Genomic DNA, 22,558 nt, shown 5'->3' on the forward strand with positions numbered 1-22,558 from the left:
CTCAAGGTGAATGACTAATTTAACTTTATCATCATGACCACCCAATGAATGACAAAGTGAGAAACTGTGAGGGGTAAAAAAATGTAAAGTGCAAGGCACCAACCTCTGCATTGCATGTGTAGAGCATTTGTATGTAAGTGCCAGGTACAAAGTGCTAAGCAGGGCACAAGCACAGAGGAAAACCCAACCGCCTCCCATAGTGAGAAAATCACAGCACACAACTACATTACTACAGCAGGGGCTAGTTATAGGATCAAGGCCAGAGAGGAGACTGCATAACTAATAGTCTCACTTGTAGTCAGAGGATTATGCTTGAGCCAGCAGTTCCTCCAACAAACCTTGCAGGGCACATCCCTCATTTTTAAATCTGCGCAGTTGAAAGCTAGGTAGTGGGAGGGCAAAGGGCTGAAGCAAGAAGATCATCCACTGCACTCTCCTTATCTCACTCATTCCTACAGCATGGCCCCCTCTTTTGTGCCCATCTTCTTCATTCTTTTTCACTTATTAGTTTTGTTTTCACCCTAACCATCTTTCAAAGTTTTTGAAATGTCTGTATAAACTCCATCCTTCTCTATCACAGAAAGCTTTTTTTCCTCTGATTTTATTTTTGTCTTGGATTTTGGGGTTTTCTCTTCTTCTTTCCCAATTTGTTTTTTGGTTTGTGCATTTTTGTCAAATACCAATTATTTTTGTTCTTTTACCTTATTATATATGTGCTCCTCTTTCCTGCTAAATGTATTTTATTTTATTTTATTTTATGTTCAACCAATGCAGGAAATGATCAACATGAAAGAGACACCACTACGATAGCCCAGGAAATACTAAAACAAGAAACTGGTTCTGGTGCTATTATTTTGCAAGGAGAGAGAGAAGTACAGGTCCGTATGGATGGTTTACTATGTTGCTTCTCATTGTGGCTCTGACTCAGGAAAGCACTCGGGCATATAATTAAGTACTTTCCTGAATTAGCATCTTTATCCTTTCCAACTTGCTATAATGTTTGTGGTGATTGGTTATTTGTACACTTAAACAGCTATGTTATCTCATGGTGATGTTGTCTTCAATCTTACTTGAACTATGGGACAGTTCAGTTGCAGATCCAAACTTTCCTGTTCAGACTGAGCCATAGACACAGCAAACATGTATTTTTTGATCTCAGCTACTTTTACTTTAGTTCAAAGAAGCAATGGAAAAAGAATATATATATCCTCAAAGTGAGAGTCTGGATTTGTTGTTTATTTTATAAAAGCCATCTTGAACTAAATTGTAGAGACAGCATGGCAGACTAGGGGTCTATTTTATTCCGACAGGTGTAGTAGTACACAAAACACATTTGCAATTACAGAGAATGCTCCATGTTGAGGGGCTGATCTTACATTCTTTACCTAGGCTTCATGGGGAGTTCCCTCTGGAGTTCATTGGGAGTTTTTACCTAGGCTTCATTGTGAGCCGGGTGGCCTCCCCCCTCCCCAGTGCTCCAGGGATGCAGGAGCTGCACACCCTCCCCCTCCCCACTTCCCAGTGCTCCAGGTAGATGGGATGTGGGAGCTGCACAGTCTCCCCCTTCTCTGGTGCTCCAGGGAGCTGTGTGGCCTCCCCCTTTCCTTTCCCCAGTGCTCTGGGGAGGTGGGACATGGGAGCCGTGCAGCCTCCCCCTTCTCTGGTACTCCAGGGAAGTGGGAGCTGCGAGCTGCGAGCTGCATGGCCTCCCTCTCCCCCACTCCCAGCCCTTTCACGCACCCCCTCCACCAAAACCCTGCACACCCCAGCCCTCTCACTCATACCTCCCTAAGCCGAGACCCCACACTCCCAGCTCCCTCACTCACCATCCTGCTGAGACCTCACACCCTCTTCACCGAGACCCCACATCCCCAGTCCCCTCACTGATCCCTTTCACTGAGACCCCTGGCCTGCTTCTGATCCCTCCCCCCCCCCCCCCCGGCCAGACACCTACTCCCGGGGGGGTTGGAGGGGTTGGCAACCATAGTGAGCAGTGGTGAGCATAGTGAGCAGTGGTGCAGACCCCTAGTTTATAATTATGGACTGTAAAAATGCTGGAAATAGTATCTTTCAGTTGACTTCATATACTGCTGTAGTGCAAAATGTTTACTGTAAAAGTGAAACTTAGAAATGTATATTTTTTTGTACATAGCACTCAAAAACCAAACAATGAAAAACTCTAGAGCTTATAAGTCCACTTGATCCTACTTCTTGTTCAGCCTATCACGAACACAGACAAGTTTCTTTACATTTACTGTCTTCTTCATATTTACAATATCTCCTGAACGTGAGAACAGCAGTTCTCATGGAACTTTTATAGCCAGTGTTGCAAGGCACTTATGTGCCAGCTATCCTAAACTTTCATATGCCTCTTCGTGCTTTGGCCACAATCTGAATTCTCACCTTTTGTTTCTGTTTTTCCTTTGATACGTGTACTCCCAGCTCAGGGGAGTACAAATAAAACTTTTATTCCACCTTTAATAGGAAGATAGAGCATTGCTATGACTTTAAAAAAAATAAAACCTAGACACATGGCTTGACATGTTCTTTTGATATTGTGCTTTACTATACTAGTCACTGATGCCTTCCACCTCCCTTATCAATTGTCTGTATTTACTAATTTACTCATTGCTATCCACTTCCTAATTTTTTTTCATATATGTGGTAATGACTGTTTTCACTTCACTTACCAGGTTTATTTTTTTAACCAAAGAAGTCTTATTTCATGATTACTGGAGTATCTATGTGTGTGGTGAGGATGTTGGATTTTTTTTTTTTTTAGTTGCCTAAAAGAGCATTCTTAAATAATGACCATTATTGTTAACATATTTATGTTTACATTTTTAAACCAACTTTAAAACATGTATATGTTGCTGGTTGGGGACTATATTCTTTCTGCACATAACCACTGAAATTAGGTCATGACCAGCATAGGCAATCATCTCATTTTAGGAGAATGATTAATTAACCTTGATCAGTCAGAATGAGGTTAAATATCCTGAGAGATGTTTGTAGAGAACCTAGCACAATGCCACCCCAAACTGGACTGAGGCCTGCAGGTACAATGGCAATATATATTAAAACAATAGGAACAAAATAATAAAGCCGATTATTATATATTTTACATTCTTAGGGTCAAAAAGGTGACAGAGGTGAAAAAGGAGAACAAGGACCACCAGGGCCACCAGGACCACCAGGAAAGTCGGGACTAGAAGATATGCAGACAGGGATTCAAGGAACTCTTGGACCCCCTGGATCCCCAGGAAAACCTGGGCGAGATGGTGAGCCTGTAAGTACTGCATCTCTGTTGAACCCATGCAAATCATCTAGACCAGTGGTTCTCAAACTTGAGCAACCCAGGGACCCCCATTTTGATTTAATTTTTTTTCAGGGACCCCTTACCCCATGCCTGCAGTGAGACCCCACCCCTGCCATGCCCCCTTTTGAGGCCATGCCCTGCTCACTCCATTCCCCCTCTCACTGTCCCCCATCCTCATTCACTTTCACCTCATTGGGCCAGGAGGGTGGGATGTGAGAAGGGGTGAGGGCTTCATCTGGGGGTTTAGACTCTGCAGTGGGGCCAGGGATGAGGAGTTTGGGTACAGGAGGGGGCTCTGGGATGGGATAGGGGTTAGGGGATTGGAGGCTCTGGGAGGGAGTTTGGTTATGAGAGGAGACTCTAGGCTGGGGCAGGAGGATGAGGGCTGCTACTGAGGGTATGGGTTCTGGGGTGGGGCCAGGGCGAAGGGTTTGAGTTGCAGGTGGTAGCTCGGGACTAAAGGCAGAGGGTTGGGCTACGGGAGGAGGTTTGGGATCCCAGCAGTACTTACTGCGGCTCCCAGGAAGCAGCCACCAGGTCCCTGTGGTTTCTGGGCACATGAGCAGCCAAAGAGGCTCCACATGGTGCCCTCACACCTGCGAGCTCTGCCTCTGCAGCTCCCATTGGTCATGGTTCCTGGCCAATAGAACCTGCAGAGCCAGCACGTGGGTGAAGGCAGCACATGGAGACTCCCTGTCTGCCCATGAACCTCGGAGCCTCAGAGACTCCATGACCACTTCCAGGAGCTGCCTAGAATCAGGGCAGGTAGGGCGCCTTTGCTCCAGGACGAGGAGGTGTTGATCACTAGGGCTTGCGGACCCCCTGGAGTTCCCTCATGGACCCACAGAGGTCCACAGAGCCCAGTTTGAGAAATGCTGCTCTAGAGAGAGCAGTATTCACTCATCACACCTAGGTGAAGGGCTGTCTCTACTGCCTTACACCTCATGTAGCCAAAGCGGGTGTTCAACCATACCTCCTCAGAATGGTAGTCTTACTCTTCTGCACATGTGTCAATGGTTCTACACGGTGCCTAGCCCTGTCGATTCAGGCCCAAAGCATATAAAACATCACAATGGCTGAGGTGTCAGCCAAGCTTCTCAAGGAGGCGCTTGCATTCTGAGAAATGTTGGATGGGCAGGTTGTGTAGTTGACAAGATGCATGTTTTAGGTACCTCTGTAGGATGCAGCTTCTGGATATACAGAGTGTCTTATCCTTCACTCTCTCCTTGATCACAAATACATGCCCCCAATTGAATATGGATACAAAATAGTGCATCTGGTAATACAATACAGAGCCCAAATCTGGTTGGATATTTTGCCACAGCAAGAAATACTGGCCATTAAAATGCAGCTCTTTGTTTTCATCTCTCTTCTACTACTGCATTCCTAGGGTGACCATGTTTCCCCAAAGGGGCTGACCCAAGGGGCTGACCCAAGCCCTCCCCTGCCGCTTGCCTGAGCCTTGCCCCCTCCTGCCTGAGTGGGGCTTGTGTCTCTGCTCTCTCAAGCCTTGCCTGCTCTCCACCCCTTCTCCATCTCCCCTTCCTTTTTTGACAAGTATGGTCGTTTGTCCCATATGCCCTGGCTAACTGACCAACTTGGCAAGAGCCAATGGGACAAACTTACACTTTTGACCAAAGAAGTCGGGACAGGGCATAAAAAAGGGACATATGCTCACTCTATTCATACATGTTCTATTTACCTCTCTAAAATGGGTGTTTTCTTTTAGGGCATTCCTGGTAAAGACGGGTTGCCAGTAAGTACCTTTTTTGTGCCTATTTTAGTTCATTGAATTGAGAGACTCTAACATGACTAAGACACACGACTAAGTTTGAGCTTAAGATATACAATGCTCTATTGAAATTCTGCTCTCAGGAGGCAGCTTTGCTGTCTGAACAGATTCAGTATGTTACGGTAAAAAGCAAGAAGACTGTAATTTTTGAAAGTGTATCACAAGCACGTGGTATAGACCCCTGCCAGACAGATGACCAGCCTTGACTGAGCATGGACTGTTTCACGTGGAAGGTACCATGTTTCTAAATAGATTTCAAAAGTCCTAGAGTCTTTCTTCTGTTTTGTGAATACAGCCTGTCTCCGACTTACAAACCGGTTACGGACCAAGCAATTGGTCGTACCTCGGTTTGTTCGTAAGTCGGACCCCATTGAGTTACACGCGACCGCGCTGTTCGTAAGCGCAGATCACGTTCGTAACTCGGGGTCCGCCATTTATGACACTTTTGGTCGTAACTGAGAACGGTCATAAGTCGACCGTTCGCAACTCGGGGACTGGCTGTAGTGTTTAAGATTGGCCAATAGCTTAAACTAACCCCTTTACCATGACTTATGGCTGTTGAGCTTTGTAACCATGTTTGTAACCATGATATCAGTTAAGGGATGCATTGAAGCATCAGTTTCACAGTTGCTTCTCCTTTCAGTCCCTTTCTTCTAGCACTTAACACAGTAGTGGGCAAATACTGGACAATGGGCCAGATCTGGTATGTCAGGGTTAGCCACTGGCTACCATATTTACCTGCGCCCCCACAGGTATGGGGGATTGCAGCTTCTGTTGGCCATGGATTGCTGTTCCTGGCCAATGGGAGCTGGATCACCTGTACCTGCGAAGGTGCAGGTAAATATGGCAGCAGTGGTCCAACAGGGGCTAACAGGAAGTTAAGCAGGAAGTTTTTTGTTTACAGTTATTTAAGTTAGTACAAGGGAAATCCCAAGAAGAGGATATACTTGAACCCTTTTCAGTGTATGTCCGGTGTTAAGGGCAAGGTAATAACAATATGGGATTATCCACCTTAGACAACCGCACTTATCCAATTCCCAGCTGCTGCTGCTTCTCCAGCTCCCATGCCTAACCTCAGCTGGTGCAATCCTTCTTCCAGAGCTTCCTCACCCCCATTCCTCTGTGTCCTCAGCTCTATCCTGTTAACTGACCTGCACCACCTGCCTCACTTCCTCGCTCCACCCTGCCCACAACTACCATGTACACCTGATCACCACTTCTCTGCTCATTTCCCCCCACCTCAGTTGCTCTGTTGCACTTTCCTCCCCTGCCTCAAACCTGTCTCCCAGCTTCTGAAACTCACCCCCATTACATTGTCCCAGGGCATTTGTCACCTGCTGCTGTTCTGTGTGAATGTCCTCCATGCTGAGGTGTCCCCCAGAGGCTTCTCATCTGTGTCATTCTGCCAGCCTTCTCCCACGCTCCCATGTCTCTGGCTTCTCCTCTAGCTGCCACATTCCATCCTTTCTCCCAGGGTCATGTGTTCCCCCTCACACCCACTCTCCTTTCATCTCCTGTAACCCACATGCCCTCTACATGCTCTAGTGTGACACATCTTCCAGCTACACTACCTACATGACTTTTTTCTATTCCCCGCCCCCCCACCCACTCCTTCCCTCCCTCATGCAAGAAATCCTTTGGGTGGGGAGATTTTCATGCACTTCTTTCCCCTTCCAGAAATCTCCTACACTAATGCTATAATCTTTGTCTGTTCCTTCCCTCTGCAAACATTCTTTGGGGGTAGGTCACAGTTTTATGCTAGTCAGTACAATTAATCCAGTGTTGAGGAGGTTAATAATTCAGCCCAACAGGCAAGCAAAAGCTTCATCTGTCTGCAAATCTCTGTACCTATTCCATCCTCAGAGAAATCTAGTTATATTTGGAGAAGGTCAGTTCTTACTGAGGAGAAAGGAGTTATCATTAGAAAAGGTATATCTGCAAAAGAGGCTGGCGTTATCAGCTTTGCACTATGCTTTCTTGCTCCTAGCATTCTAATTTTAATCAGAACACTTTTTATACAAAAGCCATGGCAAATGTTCTGTGGAAAATTTTTCAATTATATAAAGCAATTAGGATTTTTTCATTTCTTCCGGGGGAATATTTTAAAGTAGCCTGTGTGCAAAAACTTGTTGAGATTTTTTTTTCTTTTACAGATCACAGTATTATGAAGAATCCTTTTTCCTCCCTTAGCAGTCCTGTTGCCCCTTATTTATATTCTGAAATGATTTTGTCTGAGTGCAGTTAGACCTCTATCCTGATAATATTTTCACACATTCTCCATTATGTTATTGTATGCAGTCTCACTGAAATCAGTTTGCAGTAGTTCAGGAAAGCACATGTGCAGATGTTTGCAGGGTAGCAGCCTTAATGCATAAAAAGTATTTTGCCACAACCCTTATACCAATTAGTCACCAGAGAAATCCATATTAACCCCCCATAAAAAAGTCAGGTAGATACATATACCTATTACTGTATCTAGTTCATGGGTCTTTACTGTTAGCACAGTGGTATCATGGTTAAACTCTGACAGTGTCTATGATTAATACACACTGTTGTCCAGAGTTCCTTGGAGAAAAGGTTCACATAAATCTGAGTTTCATTTTCCTTCTGGATTTCCTTCCAGAATCTTAGGGAAGTTGGCTCTTTTATTGCACTTCATTGCTGTATCCTGTACCACTTAAAATCAATGGGAACTTGGTTATAGACTTTGATGAGCAAAGGCTCAGGGGCTTACATAGAATAGTGCATATGCATGTTAGAGTGAGAAGAAGATACACCATGGGACAGGAGAGAGATTTGGGGTTTGGTAGTTGAGATTTATCAAAAACCTGAGGATTAAAAGAAAACTTGAGGCCTGATACTGCAAGGTACTAAGTAATTTCTGTGAGATGCTGAGTATCCTTAGCATCCATTGAACTCAACGGAAATTGAGGGTGCTCAGCATCTTGCAGGATGGGGTTTTCAGTGATTCCAGAAGGAGATTAGTGCAATCGTGTTGAGGCATCCTACATGAGCTGTGGCACCTCAAATGGTAGCTTATAGCAGTAGAATTGCCAAAGTATTTCCACAGGAAAATATCTCACTGTCCTCTTCCTTACTGCCTATTACTTTGGTATGACACTGAAAGTGGTGACTTCCAACATATGTTTTGGAAATGAATAAATTAGGTCAGGGGAAGACAAAACGCCAGCCTGGAATTTGCCTACTATGATCTCGCTGAGGAAAAGCAGAATAGATAGAGAGCTATTCCAAGAGTTGAGGTCATGCTCTTCTTGTCTCGGTAAAGGTCTGCTAATATATTCATCGGTCATAGACACTTGAGAAAAATTGAATAAGAACATTGCACATTCTAGCTTCTTCCCAAACAGACTATTGCACTTTTCCTATAGGTACCCATTTTTTGGGAAATGTCCATCAGTTATAGGAATGATATTTTAATGGAATGAAAATATTGAATAAAAATTTCTTTTCAGGGTGAAAGAGGACTTCAGGGATTGCCAGGGTTGAAGGGAGAAGACGGCCTTAAAGGAGAAAAGGTACGTGTCCTATTAGTGTTTAAGAACCAATTGGATAGCTACCATTACTCTTTGCTTTGTGTTAATTTGATATGTTATGAAGGGGAATAAAATACAAAAAGCACAAGAAAAATGTTTGCACCCTTTTCTCCCAGCATACTTTTATTCAGAGGCCACTCATAATAAAACCCTAAGGATTTTGCCAGAAGACAGATTAATATAGCGCTTATAAGAACATAAGAATGGCCATACTGGGTCAGACCAAAGATCCATCTAGCCCAGGAGCCTGTCTGCGCACAGTGGCCAGTGCCAGGTGCCCCAGAGGGGGTGGACCGAAGACAATGATCAGGCAATTTGTCTCATGCCATCCATCTCCAACCTCTGACAAACAGAGGCCAGGGACACCATTTCTATCCCCTGACTAATAGCCTTTTAGGGACCTAACCTCCATGAAATTATCTAGCTTCTCTTTAAACTCTGTTATAGTCCTAGCCTTCACAGCCTCCTCTGGCAAGGAGTTCCACAGGTTGACCACGTGCTGTGTGAAGAAGAACTTTCTTTTATTAGTTTTAAACCTGCTACCCATTAATTTCATTTGGTGTCCTCTAGTTCTTCTGTTATGGGAACTAATAAATAACTTTTCTTTATTCACCCTGTCCACACCACTCATGATTTTATAGACCTCTATCATATCCCCCCTTAGTCCCCTCTTTTCTAAACTGAAAAGTCCCAGTTGCTTTAGCCTCTCTTCATATGGGACTTATTCCAAACCCCTAATCATTTTAGTTGCCCTTCTCTGAGCCCTTTCCAAGGCCAAAATATCTTTTTTTGAGGTGAGGAGACCACATCTGTACATAGTACTGAAGATATGACATACCATAATTTTATACTTCCCCTCCTCCTTCTTCCCCTGGCTTCCCCTTTCCAGCTCCCTCCTCCCAGGTTTCCCCCTCCCCTCTCCCACCCTCTCTCTTCCCCTCTCCCACCTCCTTTTCCCAGTCTCCCCAGAGGTTAATCCCCCCCACCTCCAGTTTTGTTAAATAAAGAGAGTTTCTATTTTTGAACACACGTGTCCTTTATTTTGTACATCAGGAAGGGAGGCTAGGGAGGGGTAAGTGGAAGGAGGTGAGGGAGGTCATCTTAGTAGCAGGAGAGGTCATGGGTTAAACACAGCACTGAGAGAAAAAGCTGCATTCGGATGTTCGTGGCTAACTCAATAGCCTCACTCAAGACACTTAACTTTTCTGCCTTTCTTTCCCATCATAAGGATGACACGTACACACAGTACGTCACAGAAGTGATGGCTGATGTCAGTGAGTTGGCTGATATTCGTAAGGCACTCTTTTACAAGTCCTAAGCATACTCAGAACATGGTGAAAACCAACCAGGAGCCCTACGACCACTTTTCTGCAGAATTGCTTCTTGGAATTTTTTTAAAATGTTGGCAGCTAAGTACAGCCTCCAGCTAGACACCACACTTGCAGCAACAGGCTGGAAGGATAGAAGGAGATTGTATATAAACGGGAATGGGAACAATGAATTAGTTTTAAGTTCCAAGGTTGCACCAGAAGACCATCCCACTAACTCTGCTTTGCCAAACTGGTATGATTAACGAATTCCTTTCCATAGCACATGTAGGGAACAGGAATTACCTAACAATTGTTTTCCTGGTTTATACAAAAATTGTGAAGATTAGCGAAAATCTTGAAAGGGTGGCTGGCATTTCTTGGCTTCTGAGTACACTTTAAAGTGTGAGCACAAGCTTCAGGATCTATCAGCGAGTCTCTATCTGCCTTTGTTGCAGAATGGGAAACCAGCAATTGCTGCATCCTAGAGCAGGTTGGAGAACTGGCTGCCTTGTTGGTGGGTTATCAATTTGTTTTGTAAACTTTGTGCAGTCCATAGATAAAGCTATGAGAGGCACTTTCAGAAATGCTTACACATAGTAGGCTTCTGTAGATAACTACGATCCAGATTTAAGAATTTGAGGGGGAGAGAGATTGCCGACCCCAATGATTACAAAGTGGTAAAAATTGCACAAAACCAAATATAAAAATCAACTAGTACTAATGTTTTAACAGAGCATACAGCATCAGAACTAATAAACAGATGCTGTAATTATGCATGGCTGCAAACAAGGAGAATAGCCAAAAGCTAACTTAATACCAGCACTGTGGATATGAATATGGTAAAAATAAATGAAAGATACAAGAGAAAGAACATTTAAAGAGTATCACTATAGAAACCACTTGGAAATACTGAATAGAAGCAAAGAAACAAATGAATACATTCATTTAGTGACAGGTCAAAAACAGTCAACTTGTTTGCTTGGTTGTGATTGTGACACAATCAAAATTCTCATTCTAGTTAATAAAATCAGAGCCAAGTTTACAATAGGAATAGGAGCAGAGGGAGATGCACTTGCAGATGACCATTCAGAATAATTAAAGGAAAGCATAGAACACTTGGCTATCTGGGATTATGGGGTATTTATCTGCTGCATCAGCTTCTTGAAGAAAACTTGCCGACTGTAGGAACATTTTTCCTTCCCCTGCTGCAGAATATGGAGGCAGATCACATCCTTCAGCCCCAAAGACTCAAAAGTGTGGACAGAGGCTCATACTATATAGCCTTCCTCCTTCCAAAAAACCCCTCATAGAAGCAGGCATGCATACTCACTATCTCACAAAAGGCAGTGTGGTCTAATAGACAGAGCACTGGATTTGGGGTTAAGTAGACCTAAGTGTCTATTCCCAGCCTTGCCATTGGTCTGTCGGGTATCCTTGGACAAGTCATTTTTCCGGGTCGGAGCCACCGTTTTCCCATCAGTCAAATGGAAGATAATGATACTGACCTCCTTTGTAGAGGGCTTTGAGATCTATTGCTGAAAAGCCGAGATACAAACTAGGTTTTATTGTTGTTATACATTGGAAATGGACCTCCCAGGAGCTGAGCAAGAGGGAGACCATCACTTCCCTTACGTGTAGACACACATCAGCAATAGCAGATAAATAGTAAGACCAAATTCATGTCAGGCCCTTAATCCATTTACTTGAGCTTTTAGGAACTATGGGCTCAGGTCCATGAATGCAACAGATTTCAAAGCCAAGCACAGTCTGAGTGACTCTGACGTTCAAAGTGAATATTTCACATCACTCCATCAGTATTTGGGTGCACAAATCCATCTAATGTGCAGACACCAGGGAAAGGCAAATGCATCTCACCTGCAGTCACATGCAAGGTATATGTGAGATGTCTATTGCTGACATACATGGAGAGCTAATATTTGGCTTGTGTACTTCAACCAATAAAGACACATTCCTTTTCCCCAGAGAGTTCATAATCCAAGGGCCAAACCCTGCTCAATTCTGTGAAATATGAGGCAGCAATGGAGAAGCAGGGGGAAATAAATGATCAAAAGCCTTTTAATTTATTACTGAAAGCTGTGAAGAAGTGGAGCCAGTGGAAGGATGGGAGTTCTGGTCCGATTGCAGCAGGTCCGGAACAGGATCTTAGCAGCTGTACTATGAATGGACCTTTGGGAAGGGTGAAGTGGGTGTTAGAAAGGCCAGATAGGAGCAGGTTGTAGGAGTCAGGGGGGAAATGACAAGACCATTGTACTTTTCCCACCAGCTGTGTGGGCAATGGGGAAAAGTACATTAGACAGTAGTTTTGGAACGGATGTGGAGGGGAGTTGTAATGTTAAGAAGGGAGGTGTCTCCCTTTTTTCATATTATTTGCATAAATAATGCAGTTTATGCAAAAGTTTATGCTAACCCCTTGTCTCACAATTGGCACTGCTAGTACAATTGCAAAATTGTTTGAGAAGCTAGAGATGGAAAAGACCTTGCACAATATTGTTTCTCTGCCAATGTAGGGTTATTTCCTAGAATACATTTCCCAGTGCTTTGTTCATTCTTAGTAGTTTTATTTTATCCTAATGATCATTTCTCATGGGAATTTATTTCACAAATGAATAAACTTCACATCCCTTTCTAGCATTTAAACAATAGTCTTGTGTTTGTCTTTGTAAAATACAGTTATGCCTAAGGAAGCCAACTAGGGCCTACAAAGCTAGTGCAGTTTCATGAAACATGATAAAACATGGTCTGAAACATTAACTGCTTCATATTTATTCTTCTTGTAGGGTGAACCCGGTGTGGGGCTGCCAGGACTTCCAGGCCCACCTGGCCTATCTGCTCCATTCAGAGGACCTGTGAGTTTCTGAGGGTGTCTGACAGTTAGCTTTGCTTGTCTTATCCTTTTGTAGAGTGAGGTAAAACTTAACGAGGAGGTGCAGCGCAGTCTGAGGAAATAATCTTATAGCCAATACATATAAGAGAACAAAAAGAGCACATGCAATAAAGCAAACACACATTTATACATGATTGACTTAGGCCTGTATCCCAATCAGCACATACCCATTGCGTGGCCTAAATTGGAAGTGGGCAAATGTGTGCACATTCTTTTGCAAAAAAAAAAAAACATTTCTAAAAGTCTGAGCCAAAAATATCAATGAGATTTCTCAGAAAAAACCTGTATTAGACACTAGAAAATCTGAATTACTCATTTCCTTCCCTTCCCTAACACAGGAGTGGTTTGACAGTCCTTTGTACTTGCTGTTAAATACAAAAGTTTATGTTAATATGATGGTGATGTTTTCTTTTTCAACATTCAGGAATGAGGAAGTGTAAAAAAGTGATCCAGATTGGGGTCCCATTTGTTCACATGGTTCTCCTGTTGGTCTCACACAGAGAGTCATGCATGTGCTGACAAAGAGAGAATTGGGCCCAAGGCTTTCATTGTGCTGGCAAATGGTTTCACTCAGACATAATCCAGTTGTGATTCCCCTTGAGGTCAATGGTAGTTGTATGTTTACAAGCTATCATGTATGTTAAGATAAAACTGGGCCCACTGTGTGTTAAAAAGTTGTGTTTAACAATATAATTTGTGAAATACGTTATGAGAACCTTCTCTTTTGGATTGCCTGACCCAGGCCCTCAGCTGTGGCTAAAAAGCATAGAGTGCAACTCAGGCATTGGTCACAAGAGGGGCATCAAGCTTTCTTTGTGCTCAGCTGACCTTGTTCCAGCTGAGTACAAACTCATTTCCCTGGCATGAGACTGAGAAGCTCAAGAGTTACTCCAATAGATCCCAGCTGGCAACAGCCCCAAGGGACTGCTGATGCTACTGGCGATCACTGGGACATAGGGACGTCCTAGGCCCCTCCTTTCCCCCCAGATTGGCCTAAGCAAATGGGGTGCCATATATGTGCTATTTTGGCTCTTCATCTTGAGAGGATTGTCCCTTGATCTTCATATTGCCTGCTATAATATCTTCCTGGCTGTTTTATGCTGGGGTCCAGTACAGAGAGGCTGGAGTGGACCCAGAATCTGCTCCTCTAACTTCTGGGCATTTAAATAGTAAGCCCCATTATATTAATGACAGCATTTATATCAGACACACAAGCTGGGTGAGGTAATATCTTTAATTGGACCAACTTCTGTTCATGAGAGGGACAAGCTTTTAAGCCTGGTCTGAGAAATGTACGCAGTGTCACAGCTAAATACAAGGTGAAACAGACGCCTTAGAAAAGAGAACCAGAAGAATTCTTCTGCCAGCTCTGCCTGAAAGAATTCTTTCACAACAATGATGATGATACCACACACAATTACCCTGTTCCCACTGCTAGTCAGAGGAGCAAAGAATAATCTGACTGGACACCCTACAGTGACTGAGACCACACTCTTACGTTAATTGCTTCAGGAAAAAATGGACTGTGAAATCCGTAACAAGCATATTATTCTCTCCACTGCTGAGAAGGCAGCTCTACAGTCTCTGAAATCTAACCACCAGATGAGATCAGCAGACAACGGGGGTAATTTCATAGTCCTCAACTGTGATGACCACATTAAAAAGGCCAACCAACAACTCTGACACTACCTATGGCAAAGTACTCAAATAAGACCCCGTACAACGATGTATCCAATAATTTAAGGACATCATCAGATCCTCCCCCAAACAACTTCAGACACTACAACCTGATCCCACAAAAAAACAACCCAGGCACCTTCTACATAATTCCCAAGATACACAAGCATAGGTACCCTGGGAGAGACCCATCTTACCTGACTACAGCACTCTAACTGAAGAAATACCTGGACTTGTAGCAGCCATCCTTAAACCACTTCACACAATAGGACCATTTCCTACAGGGCACAACCCACTTCCCCCAGAAACTCTGCAGCTTTAGCACTCTTCCTCATAACAAAACCTTTGTCACCATAGACATCACCTCCTTATACCCCAACACCTCTCACAATGAGAGCATTACTGCCTGCCCCAAATATCTACAAGACAATGGACAAACCTCAGATATCCACTCCATATATATCATCAAACTCCTCCATTTCATCCAGACCCCTAATGATTTTACATTCAACAGCAAACACTTTGGCTGTGTCTAGACTGGCAAGTTTTTCTGCAAAAGCAGAAAACTTCCGGAAAAACTTGCCAGCTGTCTACATTGGCCGCTTGAATTTCTGCAAGAACACTGACTTCCTACTGTCTGAAATCAGTGCTTCTTGTGGAAATACTATGCTGCTCTTGTTCGGGCAAAAGTCCTTATGTGCAAAGCTTTTGCACAAAAGGGCCAGTGTAGACAGCTCAGATTTGTTTTTCGCAAAAAAGCCCCGATCGCGAAAATGGCGATCGGGTCTTTTTTGAGGAAAAGCGCGTCTAGATTGGCATGGACGCTTTTCCGCAAAAAGTGCTTTTGCGGAAAAGCGTCTGTGCCAATCTAGATGATCTTTTCCGCAAATGCTTTTAATGGAAAATTTTCCGTTAAAAGCATTTGCGGAAAATCATGCCAGTCTAGACATAGCCTTTGTTCAAGCCACTGGAATAATCATAAACCCTCTCTTCTGGCCTTGAAACACCACCTAACCTCTCCAAACTTATTATCAGAAGCAAGCTTCCCACAGACCAGGACACACAAACTCATTGGCACCAGTTCCTGCCAGAACAACAGATGCAAAACCTGCAGACATACCTCTATTGCTATAATGATCAACACTCCCCCACAGCACACCCTTCAAGACCCCGGATCCTACAGATGCCCAGCACAAGATGTGGTGTACTTCATCCACTGCACTAAATGCCCTGATCACAACTGTGTGTGTGAAACCAATCACTATGCTCTTGAATGACCCTTGCACAGAGCAATAAGACACATAACATATCACTTATAGTTGTGCACTTCACAAAGCGATCACTTTATATCTGACCTCTCAGCCCTCATCCTCAAAGGAAACTTGCATATGAGATGACCAGATGTCCTGATTTTACAGACTGTCCCAATATTTGGGGCTTTGTCTTATATATTTCCTGTTACCTTCTACCCCAGATCAATTTTTCACACTTGCTATCTGGTCATCCTACCTGCATTAAAACTAATCTGAATAGTGACACTGGATTGATAGCTTATTACAACAATTTATAACCCACTAACACCCTCTTATTCCCCCCTCCCTTTATTTTTCTCTGTATGACTGGAGTAGTGTTACCTGGCAACTTCACCTTGAATGGTCCCTTTAAATATGTCTTAACTACTTATTCTGAATAATATGTTCCACTTTGTATTTAGTTGTGGCACTATCAGTACATTTCCCAGACTTGAAGAAGAGCTCTGTGTAACTTTCTCTCTCACCAATAGAAATTGATTCCAATAAAAATATAACCTTTCCCAGCTTGTCTCTCTAATATCTTTCAACCAACTCAACCAACAGCAACACAGCATATGAAAATTAATATATAATTTATTTTAATAAATGATTAAAGCTTAGCTCTCTACTGATTTCAATATGCACTTCCCATTTTACTTCTAAATATTGAAACTGCTCATTGTTGAAGTACATCAAGCACTTAAGCTGGATGTATCATGACTTAGAGGCAATCACTGTAGGTGTTTCAGCAGCCAGGTCTTGTAGGAAAGACGGGAATATAAAAAAGGGAAAAATGACTTTTTGAAGTGAGCTAGCTGCTCTCAGTAGAGACTGAGCCTCAATAGAAACTCGGAGTGGCTAGCTCATCACAAGAAGTAACTTCCCCCTTTTGGTATTCTCACCTTCTTATCAATTGTTATTAGCTTAATTGAATTAGTCTTGTTAGCACTGGTCCTCCACCTAGTAATGTAACATTCTCATCTTTACATGTGTGTGTATATATCCCTGCCACACTGAAGATTCCACTTCATGCATCTGATAAAGTGGGTTCCAGCCTACAAAAAACTTATCTCCTCATAAAGTTGTTAATCTTTAAACTGCCACAGGACTCCTTATAGTTTGTTTTAGCAAAACCAAACATGGCTACCCCTCTAAAATGCTAAAACTTCATCTTCATGAGACCATGCATAGAAAATTTCTTTTGGGAGGAAAAAAAGATTCTTTCAGGAAGTTTTGATCTTCAAAAAATATAGGGTTATAATAATCTTCCATATGGCTTCCACCATCAGTGTCCTGGATGAAAGCTGAAGGAGTTTGGATTCCCATATTTATCACTAAAAATGCACAGATCAGAACAGAGCAGTCTCTTCACCAAACATATCATGACTCAGTCTCCAGATGTTTTTTTAAATAAATAGCAATGAAAATAATTTTGTTTTTAATTTCTCTTGACAAAAATACATCTGCAGCTCCCCACTGAATTCTACATCCTATGCCTTCTGAATCATAGGGCGGTTTTCAGGTATCTAAAAGGGTGTCACAAGGAGGAGGAAGAAAAATTGTTCTTCCTGTCCTCTAAGGATAGAACAAGAAGCAATGGGCTTAAACTGCAGCACGGGAGGTTTAGGTTGGAAAAAGTTCCTAACTGTTAGGGTGGTTAAACACTGGAATAAATTGCTTAGGGAGGTTGTGGAATCTCCATCTCTGGAGCTATTTAAGAGTAGGTTAGATAAATGTCTATCAAGGATGGTCTAGACAGTACTGGGTCCTGCCATGAGGGCAGAGGACTAGACTCAATGACTTCTCGAGGTCCCTTCCAGTCCTAGTATTCTATGATTCTATGATAGGGCCTTTGCAGGAAGTTAATAACTAATTGCTGTAGATGTATATTGGAAGAGACCCAAGTGTGACAGGTATATTGAGAAATTAAAAATTGAATGTCAATATTTATTGCATCATAGCTACAATGGTTTTACCAAAGAGTGTAAATTCCGGGCATCTGCACTAGAGCGGCATTTGTCAGTGAATACAAAACTGAATAACTAATACAGTTAATTGGTATGAAACTCATCCAAAGCATCTCGTTAAAATGATGTTGGAGCATTTCGACATATAAAATATCAATGAGAGCTTAAGAATATATTTTTTCATGGTCAGCTTTCTGCTACTGACATGCCAACCATAATGAGATTAACAATGAAACACAAATAGTATTTGTATCTGTCAGTCTTCCATCTCTTCATTAGAAACAACATTTTTAAATGAATTCTCTTGACTTCAGAGTAGACTGGAACCTGAAGGATCTGGGTCGGGTGACCTTGACAGAGACAATGAGATTTTAAGAGTAAGTATGTACTATGTGTTGCTAATGTTGTACAGTAAACAGTTTTATCTTTTATCAGTTTTTAAAATTAGCATAACATTTGAATAATTATGAATCAATGATGGTATGGTTACACAATGCAAAACATGTTTTTATTTATATAGCATCTTTACCACAAAACATCACAAAAAGCTTTGCAAGGAAAATTTCTTTGATCCAGAGAGTAAAGTCCGCAATTCCTAGCCAATAGGAGTGGTAGGAAGTGGTATAGACTGGGACACCACTTCCCGCAGCTCCCATTCGCTGGGGACATCATCTGAGGCCAACGGGAGCTGCGATCACCAGTACCTGCGGAGGCACAGGTAAATATAGCAGTGGTGGCCTGCCAGGCGCTAACCCTGATCGACTGGATCCGGCCTGTGGGCCAGTATTTGCCTGAACTTACTTTCCAGTCAGATTTTAAAAGAAAAAGTGAATTGAAAGTTTGGTTGGAGGCAAAAGAGAAGTACAGAACAATAGGGTAGCATAAGTAAAAATACAGCTGCCGTTAGCATTCTCCCACAATTGTGGAGCATTTGGGAAGAGGACAGAGGAGTCTCAGGTGGCAGGAGTGTCATTGTGGTGAAGTGGGATACAAAGCTGTGAGTATGAGACAGGTGAAGTAGGGTGAAGAAATCCTGGAGAAGTTTCTATTTGTTTTTAAGGAAAAACCTTTTTTAAAATCTGATTCTGAGATTAGTAGAAGCCAGTGAAATTGAGAGGATGGGATTGTTCATTGCTTGCTTCAGCTTTGGGCATCTGTTCCATTAATATGGTGTAGAACTATAGGGATCTCTGTTAATTCTCACTAATTCCATCCATCAGCTTTGTCCTCTCTGTGTTCAGCTTGAATTCATGCCCTGGCAAAGGCCAGGACTTGTGCTGTGCTTTTATTAAATCAAAACTGGAGAGCTTTCTAAAACACACATTGTGGCCTTGCTATACGGACTACTGAAACATTGACTGTGCTTTGCAGGAGGCTAGACTAGATGATCATAATGGTTCCTTTATGAACCAGGGCAACTGCTTCAAGCCACCAGCCTTGCAAAATAGAAAGCAGTTAAGAACTGAACCAGCGGTGAACAGAGGACAGACAAACAGAGGGAGTTTGCTTGAGAGCTTGTCTGGGGAGCTCCCACAAAGCATTTCTGCCTTTCAGGCTTCTGTGAGCAGTAAATACAACATGTGATGAGGCTTCTAGAAGGAAGACAGTACGGATAGTAAGCAATCCACTGTTGTAACCTGCAAAGGATGTGCTACATTTGTCTTTCTTCCAGAGGACAGAAGTGACTGCATCTGTACAAAGTGCAAGCTGGTTTCCATTTTGGAAGAGAAGGTTAAAGAACTAGAGGCCCAAGTATCTAACCTGTGTTACATTAGAGACAATGAAGAATTTCTGGATAGAAGCCAACATTTGGTACTGCAGGCACAGCAGGCTGAAGAATCCGAGAGGGCAATGTAGAACGGTGAAGAAAATTGGCAGCATGTGATCTCCAGAAGAAGAAGAAAGAGGAGAACTCATGTACCCCCCCAGTGCAGATAGAGGTAAGAAACTATTTTCAGGCTCTCTGAACATGTGCTATGGCAGGGAATGGTTTAGAAGAGTTATCTGAGGAAAGGATTCAGAATGAGACCCCATCGACCAGAAGGCCTGGGATGCATTGTGCTAGCGGTGGGGGTTCCACAACCATCACTCCGAAGAAAAGGAGATGAGTGGCGAAGGTCAGGAACTTCCTCATAAGGGGGATGAAGTCATCCATCTGCAATCCAGACCAGGGAACTTGAGAAGTGTTCTACTTACCTGGAGCTAGTATTTAGGATGTGACAGAGTGTCTGTCAAGACTGAGCAAGCCATCGGACCTCTACCTCTTCCTACATCTGCATGTGGGCACCAGTGACACTGCCAAGAATGATTCTGATCTGGTCACTGCAGAGATGGCTCTGGGAAGAAGGATAAGGAGTTTGAGGCGCAAGTCGTATTCTTGTCCATCTTCTCTGTTAAGAAAACAGCACAGGTGGGACCATTGAATTGTGGAGGTAAATGTGTGGTTGCACAGGTGGTGTCAGAGAGAGGGCTTGGGATTCTTTGACCATGAGAAATTTTTCCAGGAAGAAGGACTCCTAGGAAGAGAAGTGATCTACCTAATGAAGAGAGGGTAAAGCATCTTCACAAGCAGTCTGGCTAACCTAGTAAGAGGGACTTTAAACTGGGGTCTGTGGGGAACGGTGACCTAAACCCTTTGGCAAGTCTGGAAGTGGGATAACAGAAAGAAACACAAAGAGAAGAGTGCAACGGGGAGGCCTTCTGATTCATATTGAGAAGGTAGGGCAATCAGCTGGTTGTCTTGGGTGCCTGTATATGAATGCAATAAGCCTAGGAAACAAACAGACAAGTCAACTCCCTGACTGGTGTATTGAGCGGCACAGTATGGGGAAGAGGTGGACAGCCTTCAGTGTGAAAGAACAGGTTAAGGACCATTCAGAAAAGCTGAAGATCCACAAGTCCATGAGGCTGGATCTAATGCCTCCGAGGGTGCTGAGTGGGTTGGTTGATGTGATTGCAGAGCCATTGGTCATTACCTTTTGAAAATTTATGGTGATTGTGGGAGGTCCCAGGCAATTGGAAAAAGGCAAATATAATGCCCATCTTTTAAAAAGAGAAGGAGAATCCAAGCAACTACAGACTGGTCAGCCTTACCTCAGTCCCTGGAAAAATCATGGCACGACTCCTCAAGAAATCCATTTTGAAGCACTTGGCGAAGAGGAAGGTGATCAGGAACAGTCAATAAGGATTTACCAAGGGCAAGTCATTCCTGACCAACCTACTTACTTTCTGAGATGACCTAACTGGCTCTGTGGAAATGGGGAAAGTAGTGGACATGATATACCTTGACGTTAGCAAAGCTTTTGATAATGTCTCTCGCTATATTCTTGCCAACAAATAAAAGAAGTATGGCTTGGATAAATGGACAATAAGGTGGATAAAAAGCTGCTAGATCATTGGGCTCAATTAGTAGTGATCAATGGTTTGATATCTAGTTGGTAGCCAAAATCAAGCAGGGTTTATCCTGAAGCTGGTTTTGTTCAACATCTTCATTAATGACCTGAATGATTGGAGAATTGTACTGTCAGCAAGTTTGTGGATTACACTAAGGTGGAGGAAGAGGTGGATATGCTGGAAGGTAGGAATAGGTTCCAATGTGAGCTAGATAAATTGAAGGTTTGATCCAAAAATAATCTGATATGGTTCAACAAGCGTAAGTTCACAGAAATCAGAAGAATCCCATACATTACTACAGGCTAGGGACTGACTGGCTAAGTGGCAGTTGGGGATTACAGTAGATGAGACGCTGGAGATGAGACAACAGTGTGCCCTTGTTGCCAAGAAGGCTAACAGCATATTGGGCTGCATTAGTAGGAACACTGCCAGAAGATTGAGGTCAGTGATTATTCCCCTCTGTTAGGCCCTGGTGAGGCCACATCTGCAGAATTGCCTCCAGTTTTGGGGGCCCCACTACAGAAAAGAGGTGGACAAATTGGAGAATGTCCAATAGAGCGTAAGAGAAATTATTATGCTCATATGACTTATGAGGAGAGGCTGATGGAATTGGGCTTATTTAGTTTGCATAAGAGAAGAGTGAGGAGGGGGAGGGATTGATAGCAGCCTTCAACTACCTGAAAGGAGGTTCCAAAGAGGATAGAGCTAAGCTCTTTTTCAGTGGTGGCAGATGACAGAGCAAGGAGGAATGGTCTCACGTTGCAGTGGGAGAGGTCTAGGCTGGATATTAGGAAAAACTATTTTTCTACGAGTGTGTTGAAGCACTGGAATGGGTTATCTATGGAGGAGTTGTAATTTTCATCCTTAGAGGTTTTTTAAGGCCAGGTTTGAAAAAGTCTTGGGTGGGATGATTTAGTTGGGCTTGGTCCTGCTTTGAGCAGAGAGTCAGACTAGAGGACGTCTTGAGGTCTCTTCTAGCCCTATTCTTCCATGATTCCTTCTGGACATCAGATCATTTCATTCATCACCTGTTCTGTTCATTCCCTCTGAAGCAACTGGCACTGGCCACTGTTGGAAGACAGAATACTGGAATAGATGCACTTTTGGCTTGACTGAGTATGGCTTTCCTTATGACTTAAAAATCAATGAATCATACTTTCTCATTATTAAATTAATCAAGGGCTGATGCCCTATTTATAATTAAAATGTTCCTTTTTGACTGATGTTTCTGACATGACTGCCATTAGATGGAATTCATTTTGTGTAACCCAAGTCTCTATTGACTTATCTTAGGGATTTGTGTATCGCTTAAGGGGTTTTTTACCCTTGTACTTTGCAGGGGTTTGTGT

At 43.0% G+C, this 22,558-nt stretch overlaps 1 protein-coding gene across 5 annotated transcripts in view; it reads left to right on the top strand.

Moving 5' to 3' along the window:
- The window catches only part of COL15A1 (collagen type XV alpha 1 chain), a 268,400-nt gene that overhangs the window by 127,092 nt on the left and 118,750 nt on the right, over positions 1 to 22,558 (top strand). For 4 of the 5 annotated variants that reach the window (XM_075921581.2, XM_075921579.2, XM_089776466.1 and 1 more), the window contains 6 exons: positions 775 to 878; positions 3,134 to 3,289; positions 5,049 to 5,075; positions 8,585 to 8,647; positions 12,774 to 12,842; positions 18,131 to 18,193. In XM_075921581.2, coding sequence (XP_075777696.2) covers positions 775 to 878; positions 3,134 to 3,289; positions 5,049 to 5,075; positions 8,585 to 8,647; positions 12,774 to 12,842; positions 18,131 to 18,193 — 482 coding nt within the window. The remainder of the gene's footprint in view (positions 1 to 774; positions 879 to 3,133; positions 3,290 to 5,048; positions 5,076 to 8,584; positions 8,648 to 12,773; positions 12,843 to 18,130; positions 18,194 to 22,558) is intronic. The other variant, XM_075921580.2, reaches the window with a different exon arrangement.

The sequence above is a fragment of the Pelodiscus sinensis genome, chromosome 2, assembly GCF_052426305.1.
Source record: "Pelodiscus sinensis isolate ZL-2025 chromosome 2, ASM5242630v1, whole genome shotgun sequence".
Taxonomy (NCBI): Eukaryota; Metazoa; Chordata; order Testudines; family Trionychidae; genus Pelodiscus; species Pelodiscus sinensis.